At 33.6% G+C, this 12,275-nt stretch overlaps 1 protein-coding gene across 1 annotated transcript; it reads right to left on the bottom strand.

Annotated features, from left to right (window-relative positions):
- Positions 1 to 10,000: 10,000 nt before the first annotated feature.
- LOC105317575 (complement C1q-like protein 4) lies at positions 10,001 to 10,375 on the bottom strand. Its single transcript, XM_066071441.1, has one exon. It carries the CDS (start codon positions 10,373 to 10,375, stop codon positions 10,001 to 10,003), a length of 375 nt encoding a protein of 124 aa, XP_065927513.1.
- Positions 10,376 to 12,275: the final 1,900 nt, after the last annotated feature.

Raw genomic sequence — 12,275 nt, 5'->3', positions numbered from 1 at the left:
GATGGGATTCTCCAGGTTTCAACGCTAAATAATGTATATATACAGTCATGGAGGCCATGACTTCTGCAATTTTAGATTTTAATGTTGTTCAAGTAAATGAAACGGGGTCATCTTCTACAATGGAGTTAGAAGGATTTAAAAGATGCTTGTCAAAATTAAAACAATCCAATATATCTATAAAAGCTTTAGCAACTGACAGACTGTACAAATACGGAGTTTTCTTGGAAAAGAACACCCTGGTATTAAGTATCAGTTTGATGTTTGGCATTTAGCAGAAAGTATATGTAAAAAGCTTCTGGTAGCATCAAAAAAGAAAGGATGTGAAGATTTAGCTCCTTGGATAAAGAGTGTTAACAATCATATTTGGTATTGTGCATGTAGATGTAGAGGTGATCTTGATTTGCTTGTTGAAATGTGGAGGTCTTTAGAACATCATATTTGTAATGTGCACGAAGACTAAGATTGAGCACCAATGTTAGTACCTTGTGCCATTTCTGCCGATTCTTGCTGGGATGAGCAAATAGCATTTGTTGGTCCTGGCACTGTGACGGATGGCGCCACCATTGTTGGTGCTGTGGAGGGCTGAGGGGAATGGGAAGTCACCATCTGATTTTCCACTGGAGGTTGCGCTACATGCTCTGCTGCTGTACTGTTGCGTGCACGCCCTGCCCTCTCGGACCTCTATTGTCTCCGGCTCCCACGTCGCCGATACATTCGAATTTTTCGTTTTGGGCAATTTGCTCGGAATAATAAGATATATTTAATTAAAAATAGCATAAATAGTAAACACTTAACGGGTAAAATGTACAATACAATTTTTTGTACTGCTGCATTCCGTTTTTACTATCATAACCTCACGTGGTTTACAGCCGAACATTAATGAACACCATGTAAATAAATTCTATCGATCAAAAATCTTTATGAATTTTAAACTTCGAAATATATTACTTCTGGCAGCTTACAACATTACACAATTTAAGTTCAATGCTTTGTTATAACAGCAATAAAAAAGCAAAATAATGTTAAAAATTATTTTAGCAAATTTACTACGTCTTACCTAATCCACGATTGTTTTAGAAAAGGCATTATTCTAGAAGCGAAGTAACTAATATAAAACACCCGTTAAAACCCAACCCGATCGTACTCAAAATTTCCGGCCAATAGTTACTGAGATAAATGCGCATATCTGAGACAAGCTCCAATATGCGATAAAATTGCAATATTATATGAAACAATAGCATGTGATAAACTTAAATATAATAATACATCATATTAAAGAATATTGTATCAAAATACACAATACTTTGCATAACAATATAATGATACCATATCATATCATTATGTACAAAAAATTGATAAGTATCATATCATATAATATAAACTTTAACAATAAATGATAAAATATTGTATCATATAAAATAATAATGAATTATATCATACAATTCTATATCATAGGAGTCATGTTATATCATAATCATTTAACACATCTATCAAGCAGATTTGAGGGAGGTAGGAGACTTTTTAGAATCCTTGATATTGGAGATCAGGCTCGTCATCTTAAGCTACCTCTGCGAAACATTCATATTATAGATAAATCAACTATGCAGGTCTTAATTAGTACTATTATCTATTAAACATGTGACCTGTTTCAAAAACCTAAACCACATCCAGCATCCGAAACCTGTTGCGCAGATTCCACATTCAAGCCTGTCAGTTGCATCAGTATAATAAGACACATCATTCAAGCAAGTTCAGTGAAGTTAGAACCAGTAAAAGTAAAAACTACGTTATAATCAGCAGAGGGCACCTGCTTCAAAACTTTAACCAGCTCTTTAAACCCTAACCTCTTCCAGCAACGGAAATTTTGTCTTAGATTCAGCATTCATACCAGTCAGGAACATCAGTATTATAAGACGCACCACCCATGCAAGTTTGCTGGAACTAGGACCAGTAATAACAGTAAGAATTAAGATTTAATCTGAGTGAGCAGACAACACCTGTTCCAAAAACCGTAACCAACTCTTTAATCCTCAATCTCATCCAGCATCCGAAACCTATGGCTCAGATTTGACATTCAGGTACATCAGTATTATAAGACGCACCATCCATGCAAGTTTCGTGAAATTAGGACCAGTAATAACTTAGATATAATCAGCAGAGGTCACCTGCTCCAAAACCTTTAACCAGATCTAAATTCCTTAACCTCATCGAGTATTTGAAACCTTTGGCTCAGAATTAGCATTTAAGCCTGTCAGGTGCATCAGTATCATAAGACGCACCATCCGTGCATGTTTGGTGAAGTTAGGACCAGTTACAACTAAGATATGAATAATAGAGGTCACCTGCTCCAAAAATTTTAACCAGCTCTCAAAATTTAAACCTCGTCCAGCATCCGACACCTATGGCTCAGATTCAGTATTCAAGCATGTCAGGTGCATCAATATCATGAGACAAACCATCCATGCAAGTTTGGTGAAGTAACTTAGAAATTACTATCAACGGGCACCTGCAACAAAAACTTACACCTGCTTCAAAAACCCTAACCTTCTCCAGCATCTGAAATGCATGGCCCAGATTCACCATCAAAGTCGTGGTGTCGTTCCAGATGCATCATCCATGCAAGTTTGGTGCAGACAGGACAAGTACTAAGTTAGATACAGGACCTGCGACAAAAACTTTAACTAGGTCCGGACGCCGACGCTGAGGGTATAGCAGAAGCCCCCCCCCCCCCCGACTTCGTCTCGGTGAGCTAAAAATACCTATAATATTTTGAAATAATGTAGTGTCAATTTGTTCATGATAATAAAATCATTTTATACAAATAATAAATAAACACATTTCATCATTTGTTACTTTAAAGGTAGAGAGTAGATTTTTATAAAAATCATTCCTATATAAAACAACTAGCCGTCTTGAACTTGTTTAAAATTATGTAAGGATTCTGATTTAATTTGACGCAGGAAGGAGGAAGGATGCACGTATACAGCTATATCTAGTTTATATTAATCTGTGAGAAACTATTTTGTTATTTTTTATTAAAAAAAATTGACTCGATCTCTGGCAATTCTCAAGTTAGTTGATTTGCAACACAAATAATTGACACAGCTGGAACGTGTTGTCCACTATAAACGCTGAAAATTATCCAAATATTATGTCAAAGTGAGGCCCTTTTTTCAATTAAGGTAAGCCATTATATCAATGTAACACGGCAATTTATAGTCTTATGCAATTAAAAAACTGTTAAATTATTTATTAATTCATACATATTGCGTAGATATTTTTGAAACACTCTAGTATTGATTAAACAGCCATATACTTACAATCAATATATCTTAAAGGTATTTTCTTATCGTTTTATCCTAAAGCAGTGCCCAGGCCTTATGCTTATTAAGGTCTTCCGTTTCCAACGGAAGACCTTATAGTTTTCGTACTGTTTCTTATTATTATTAAGGTCTTCCGTTTCCAACAGAGGACCTTATTGTTTTCGTACTGTTTATTATTTTTTTTTTTTCCAAATTTTGTGCACGCGATTTCTCGAAAACTACTCAACCAATCTCAGCAATTTTTTCACAGATGATGGGACATTATCTAAATTTTATATGTTTTTGAATTTTTTGTCGTCGTCACTTCCGGTCCGGATTTGCAGTCGATTTTGTAATTTTTTACGACCAATTTTGTGCAGAGCTGATCTCAGAAACTATAAGAGATATGACTTTGAAATTTTCAGGATAGGTAGAGCATGGTTTGAAGTTGTGCACTATTTAGTTGTTTTGCACCAGTGGCGCTATTCCTTTGAGCTCGCTTAGGCACGAAAATGGGGTACATATTTCGAATCAAAATTTTCATATGTTTTGATCAGTATCTTTTTATCAGTTGATATTTTGTTAAGACGTATAGAACAAAAGTAGTAGACAATCAAAAGTTCTATCCAATAAAATCAAGAAAAAGGGGCTGGCCCCTTTAAATAGGGACCAAGAGACTCGTAAAGTCTATTACGAATAACTTGAAAACGATAAATATTTTGTTATGCATTATAAGATCAAAATTGTTGATCTCTACATTATCGGTTTGAAAAAGTCATCGTCAGGCCCATGTTTGACGTAATTAGGGTTTTTATTCTTTATCTTCAAATTTGGGGGAGGGGGGGGGGGGGTAATTTTGAAATTGTATCGATATTTCATGGTATTATTTAAACTAAAAAAGACCTACTCGTTACTCGTAACGAGGTCGTAGCTAGTTATTATTAATTTTTTTTCCAAATTTTGTGTACGCGATTTCTCGAAAACTATTCGGCTGATTTTAAACATTTTTCCACAGATGATGAGTCATAATCTGAATTTTATATGTTTTTGAAATCTTTGTTGTTGTCACTTCCGGTACCGATTTATCGGCCATTTTTTAGTTTTTTACGACCTATTTTGTGCAGAGCTGATCTCAGAAACTATCAGAGATATGACTATGAAATTTTCAGGATAGGTAGTCTATAGTCTGAAGTTGTGCAGTATTATTTTGTTTAACGCCAGTGGCGCCATTTCTTGGAGCTCGCCTGGACACGAAAATTGGGTACGAATTTTAACTCAAAATTTTCAAACGTGTTGATCTGTATCTTTTTATCAGTTGATATTTTGTTAAGACATATATAACAAAAGTGGTAGAGAATTAAAAGTTCTTTCCAACGAAATCAAGAAAAAGGGGCTGGCCCCTTATTTCAGGGGCCAAGGCATTCGTAAACTCTATTACAAATAACTTAAAAACGATAAAGATTTTGTAATGAATTATAGAAGCAGAGTTGTTGATCGTACCAATATCTATTAGAAAAAATCATTGCCACGCCCATTTATTACGTAATTAGGGATTCTTAGGGGCCTAAATACTTAACATTTGACGCAATATAACTAGAGAAGTAGACGTATTTTGTTAGACATCATAGAAGAGAAAATGTTTGATTTAATGATTTAAATCGATTCCACTTATCAAAAAACGAATTTCTGTCCCCATTAGGAATCTAAATGGCTGGACCCTAAAATATTCAATCATTTGTATCTCAAAAATGATCAACAATTTTAGATGGGTGTAAGAACAAAACATGTTAGTATTCTTAAGACCTTTTCAAGGAAATAAAAAAAAGGGACTGGCTCCTTAAATTAGGGGCCAAGGCACCCGAAAACTCTATTACAAATAACTTAAAAACGATAAAGATTTTGTAATGCATTATAGAAGCAAAGTTGTTGATCGTAACAATATAAGTTTGTAAAACTCATAGCCACACCCATTGATGACGTAATTAGGATTTTTTTAGGGGACTAAAACCTTAAATCTTTAATGTGCTGTATGTGAAAAAGCAAAACACTTTGTGAAGCATTTGAAAGGATAATAACGATCTTTTACATTATCTGAATGGGAGGGGTTGAATGGAAATTCTGAAATTTCATTGATATTTTAATGGTATCGATTAAAATTTGAATGGAAGACCTCCTCGTTACTCGTAACGAGATCGTATCTAGTTTCATGAAAATGTTTGCCCATCTTATGTATAAAGATTTTTACCATTGCGCGGTATGGGTACAAATTTGACTGGCTGCTATATTCTTTTTTTTAGTGCTTACTTCCCAACTTGTGGTATATTTATTTTATCGGTGATTTTAGCTTGACGTTCATTACTTTAATCTTTAATGAACCTGGCTGGTCAATACATTAACCACTAGATTACTTAACATTTTGAGATCTGATTTATTTTCAAATAAAGTATACTTTAGTAAAGAAGAAATCCATAAACTTGAGTCGTAAATTTTAGTATCTACCTATATTTTTATATAGAATTCTTCTTTGAAAGAAAATCAAAATAGTTCTTTTTTAAAATGGTCACTTCCACCGATCATAACTTTTTTGGCGACATGTACATCTTACAAAAAAAGTCTGATAAAAGATAAAAAGGCCTTTGTAAAATGGTTGAATCAATCTATCACATATAAGAATACTATTTAATTGATATACCACAGTTTAGGAACTCTTTGTTAATAAAACATCGAATGTTTCCTTAAACTGATTGAAAGTAAGTATGAACAAATAATTATAATTTTCATTATTTTTTAGGCTACCCACTAAGTCATAAAATGGATGAACAGCTTGAATTCTACAAATGTTTGTATTTGTGGAGAAGATGTGATTATTTGATGGGTTTTAAGGAATTTGTCGACATACGTCGAACCGCTGATCAAACTTGGTTATAAATTTCAAGCAGAGGGGATGTATTTGATAGAAAAGAGATTGGTGCTCATGGAGATGGCATTTATTATAAGAGAGGTATGCGTGACCAATTCATGATATTTAGGAACACTTGTGTTTTATCAGAAGAGTCTCTTTGGAACCCATCACTCGAAAGCAAATCAGTGTTATTAGCTGAGTACTCTAACCCAGGCTATTGTTTCCTAAAATATATCACTGGCCCTGTATTCTCGGAAGATTTATATGCTTCTAACAGTGACTCTCAAATATGTTTTTCAAGCTTCAAATTTGTAAACGTTGAAGAGAGAACCACATGCGCGCTTCCTGTCCTTGGCTGGCCACAAGTTGCCAAGAAATGGATCACAAGGAACAGAAAACAATGTTGGCCAACACAGGAAACGTTGGATAAAGTTATACGTGACGGATGCCATTGTGTCCCAGTTGGCCAATCACAATCTCCATCAAGACATCTAGAATGGCAACTCTGTTTTTCCGTTGCTAAATGTACTTTAGTACATTCTATGAATCACAGTCTTTTTAAATTCTATCAGATCTTAAGAATCCTTATTCATGAACGAGTGGACAATTATGATGGATGCAGAGGGGTTGTGTCCTCATACATGATCAAAACACTGATGTTTTGGATGTCTGAGGACAAATTACCAAACTTAATTTGTGCGGGAAATTTGAGAGAGAGAGCATTCAAGAATGTTTAACACAACTAGAGGATTGGATCAGAAAGGACTGTGTTCCTCACTATTTCATTCCAGAGAGAAACATTGCCCGAAATTTAAGACCGTTACAGAAATCAAGAATTCTAGAAAGACTTTTAATTATAAAAGGTGAAGTTTTACGAGAGTTATTAGGATGTCTATCTTTCGTGAAAATTATCAAAGTTACATCTGTGGTACAACTTCCACCAATCGATTCTCTAGATATTAGTTCAAATGATTTAATGACAAGGTGCGAGTTTGTGTTTTTAAAAAGCATAGGGGAATTTAGTAGTATACTTTTTCCTCGAGCTCTTCGAGTTTTAGGAATCTTTGAAAATACATATACATTTGAGAGTTTGAGTGATCTTCAAAGCAGTTTCTTAAAACAAATGTATTATGGGGTAGCTAATGCTGCTGGCAAAATAGCATTCCGAATAGGCTAACACTTAGACTCAAATAAAGAAAAGTATCGCGTGCTCTGTCTCTCAGAGGCATTTCTCACAATTTGGTGCTCAATAGATGTAACTAGTGGAAAACTGTCCCTTGCTACTCTGTATTTTTGCTTGAATAGAGATAGGAAGTGCATAATTGTTACCGATGCAATTCTTCGTGAAATTCAGCCTTTTGTTGTTTATTTACGAACTTTGCCACACCTTTCAAACAATTCAAGTCGTTTTAGGCTTTACCAAGATGCTATTTTCAAAGATTCTATCCCATTGTCCATGAAAATGAGGAAGGGATTTATGACCGACATTGAAATTATCAGATCCACTTCCCTGTGGCCAGCTGCCATTGACCTAGAGATTGAGACATACCACCCTGAAATAAGAGTGATATCGGTACCAGCTTTGGTTTACTTGTATTTCTTAATGTTTTTGTGTTTTGAAAGGTGTTGTGATAATATTCTAACAATGGAGGCTCTGTCAAACTTGTCTGTCATCTCTTACGATGACGAACACAATGACAAATCGTTTCTGACTTATAACATTATCGGTATTTGTCATAAGAAAGTTAAGAATTTTGCAAAGGCTGTTGAAATGTTTGCCTATAGTGCCAAACACGCTAAGAAATATCACTGGATGTTCACAACAAATCCTGGCCTTCTACAAATAGGCTTAGTTCTGAATCTAACTTTTAGAGAGATGAGACAGAAATTATCAGTGTGATGATTAAGTGCGGTGATACACGTGCATCTTAAAGAGTTTGATTAAATAGTTATTTTGCATTGTATTTAATGTATTACAATAAAAAGAATTAAGGCTTGAAAACGTTGCATCGATGTTTAGAACAGATTTTATTATCTGTCCAAGTATTATTTTTTTTAAACAGTACTACAGCTTTATCTTTATCTACTTGTAAGCTCTTTATTTAAACAAAATATTGTCTATAAACTACTTTCTGTTAAAATTAACAATTGTGGTTTTTCAGTAACATGGGCTGTAATCTGTGGAATCATTAGATTTCGTTGTGGTCCAATTTTCGTGGAATTTGTGGGTACCTCTCAACCATGAATTAAAATCCGCCACGAATTTTTTTTATTTTTGGGTTATAAATATAATATATAAAGTCATATCTTCTTTTGTAGACATAAGAAAATACACAAAATTACGTTCCCACGAACCTGTAAAATTTCCGTAATCCACAAAAATTGGCCCCCACGAATTTTAATAATTCCACAGTAATGCAAGAAAAATTCTAGGTATATACCGGATCAATTGCTTCACCATCTGTGAATATATGCAAAGTAGTCAAAGTAAATAAAAAGGTGTCACCTATTAGGCACAGAATACAATCGAACAGTCATGTAAAATACAAATTTTTTACGCATCGCGTGAGGTTAATTGTTCAATAATGTCTCATTTAACATATACAATGACAATAAAAAGGAATTAGTTAATAAACATATATGCGTAAATAAGATCAATATTGGACACTGCTTGTGAATATATATAGACTTCAAATCGACCTTGGTGATTTGACACCTACTACAGTTTACAGCTGTCGGCTGCAATATTAGATAACAACACATTTCACCTCAATAATTCCAAACAGAATTTTGATAAGTTATACTGAAATGTGACAATGATAGCATATCTTCCGTATAATGCATATAGGGTTTTTTTTTCAATAATAACAACAGCAATTATAGCAATAAGCTTTATTAAAAGATATTCTTTTTAACTTTAACACTGGACGATATCATAAGGTCAAGATCTAGAATCTAAAAACGCTTAAAGATTTTTGTTTTAATAATGCTTGATAAAAAGATGTTTTAAGTAAAATGCATAGAAGCTTAACTCTTACGGTAGCAAAGCTATTTTGATTTAAACAGTCATTTTATACTAAACACCCCAAAAATATTGTAGGAAATTTGCAGACCATTTTCTGTATATCAAAATATAAATAAATCCAGAATGCCTACAATCTCTGTAAACACAGTACCTGTAGATAATAACCTCATGGACTGAATATCAATTTGGGAGTGGTTTTTCGTGATTTTGAATTGAATGTTAAGATCATTTTTTTTATTTTTAACATGAATTGGACCTGCAAAAGCCCTCTACTAAGGTAAAGATAAAAAAAGAATACATCAGGATATATCAAGTACTAAAGAAATCCTTCCAATTTAGTCACCACAAGATCTTGACCTTAAGAAAATTGGATTTAAACATCTTGATTGAAAAAAGATAAATCATTTTAATTTCATGCACCGGATACAAACAATTAAACTGTATAGATTGCAATAATCTCGTTGACTTTGGTGTAATGTTATGAAGGTAATTGAAAATTGCGTCGTACGGACACAATATATATGTTCGTGTACTGCTTTTTAAAAAAAAGTATTAGGAAGCATGGTAAAAAATATTCTTATAGTTTTTTTTAACATCCCGTTATAAACTTCAACACCAAAATATATACTTTTCATTTATCAAATTACGATAATAATCAAAAATTAGTATAACAAATGACCAATAATTATATAAAAGATAAAAAAAAGACGCATTCATGTCTATTTCAAAGTTTATTAGTTTGCAAGGAACCGTTTGGTGAACCATGTTGAATCAGTTCAGTTTCCAGCCAGAGAAAATGGAACGTCCTCCACTCCCACTCTCAATATCTCCATTATTGTCACCGACTTGTGTTCTGAGGTATACATCATCACCTTGGTTTACCTGGATGACAATTGTTTCACTGACCGTGTGATCTCCAGTAGGGGCATACAGATAGGCCACGCCCATCACCTGATAGTTATGAATTAGCTCTGCTCTATGATACTCTCCATTAAACAACCGCATGGACCAACTGAAAACATAAACACCTGTTTCGGGTGCCAGGAAAATTCCTGTGGTGCTGTGGTAACCATTACCAACGTTAGTTACGACTGTGTCGAAGACTAGTGTGTGGGAGGCGCCCGATTTGGGGAAATCTTGCGACATGTATGCATGAAAAGGCAACCAGATTAGTTTTGAGTAAGTATGTTGTTTGCGAAAGGGGTAGCATTGGTTTTTTTTAATAAGGAAGTGAAGTTGATTGCTAAATATGTCAGGTTACTTTCTTAAATGAATTACAAGTGTTTTTGACATATGTTTTAGCAATTCAATTTGATAATGTTTTACATTTTAAATAAATGAACAAACGTTTTCTGAAAACGCTTTGATCGTCCTTTTCAGCCGTGTTTTTTGTAAGTCTCTTGGTCAAGTGCTACAGACCATTGATGCTCCATAGACACAAAAATTGTTTTATGTCCGACACTGTAAACAATCGATTTCTTTTCTCTTTTTTCAGGTCATCAATATCGATTCTCCGATTTTACTCTCTTAAGAAAGTTCAAAAACCTGCTGAACGAGAAAATCAATCTGTTTTTGTTGTGAAGTATATATGTCTTCCAAAGAACCATCATATTCATGTATGAATACAATTGAAAAATCAATGTGTTATGTTGATTCCCGACACCTGTTCACATCAAAATTTCCGATATACACATGTATAAAATGAGAAAATGAAATTGCTTCGCATTTACAGGTACATCTAATGCAAATGCTTTATCTTAATGTTGTTCTAAAAAGTTTACAACTAATAATAACTGAAATAAGAACTTTCTTGTAAAACACTACTTTTGACCAAACATCACCTTACAATCATGTTATCTTCAAAGGTATTTACTGATTTGTCATCTAAGTATTTCGATTAAAACTTGATCTTACAAAAAACAATACATGCAGATACTTCGATGATATTTTTCAGGTACATTTTAAATTTGTACTAATCTAAACGAATACATATTATATTGATTATTATAATGCATGAACTCGATTTAGTCTTTTATGAATAAGACCTCGTACAATTGATAACATGTAACTGTTAAAAAGAAGTTAAATATAAATTTAACTCGACTCATAAAACGTTTTATTTAACATGAATGTTCACATACATTTTACTTGATCACATTAAATATATTTAGATTTGTTATTGCTTTGGGTTAGGTGTTTTGTGTTGATTTGGAAACTTTACTTAAAGTAACAAAATGTATAAAATATATACGAGGGTTGTCCAAAAAGTTTGTTGATACATGTAATTTCATTTTAAATAACGACGCTTTATTTAGGAAAGTATAAAAATATTTTAAAATAGACTATGATAATGCATATGTATAAAAATCAGAGCAATGTACATTCTTATAATGTAGTTATCACTACAAAAACATTGCATGTACAGACTGCACGGCCTAGTCTGACTTTAATTAACACGACGTTTTTATAACATCGTACGTAGCGCGTTGGTTTCTGTTACTTTTCAACGTAGTCACTTTTGACTGCTAACACTTCTCACTCCTTCTTAGCCATGAATCGAACACATCTGAATACCATTTACTGTCGATCTTAGATACAATGGTTTGAGTTGCATATTAAAGTTCATCAGAATCCTCAAATGTAACTCCTTTTAGCTGTGATTTGATGAATGGAAAAATTGCAAAATCCATGGGAGCAAGATCCGGACTATATGGCGGGTGTCCTAGAAGATCGAATCCTATGAGTTCGATTTCAAAACACGTGGAAGCTGCCGTATGTTCAGGTGCATTATCTTGGTGTAGTATTACATTTTCAAGGTCCACAGCCATGGCAGAGTGTTTTTATTGACCTAACTACCTCGCAGCGTATCACCTGTAATAAATAAAAACAATGATTCGTTTTTTACACTGTATGTGCCTTTAGATTATGTGATTTTATTCTATAGGTATTTAAATAAATAAAAACTTAGATTAAAATGTCCGGGTATTATATTAATGAATTACGATATACTGGCGTCGGAAGCAAATTGAAAGTGTGTGTGGGGGGG

The sequence above is a fragment of the Magallana gigas genome, chromosome 9 (genome assembly GCF_963853765.1).
Source record: "Magallana gigas chromosome 9, xbMagGiga1.1, whole genome shotgun sequence".
NCBI classification, from domain to species: Eukaryota; Metazoa; Mollusca; class Bivalvia; order Ostreida; family Ostreidae; genus Magallana; species Magallana gigas.
The sequence above is the reverse complement of the archived record's forward strand: the minus strand, read 5'-3'. Positions and strand labels throughout refer to the sequence as shown.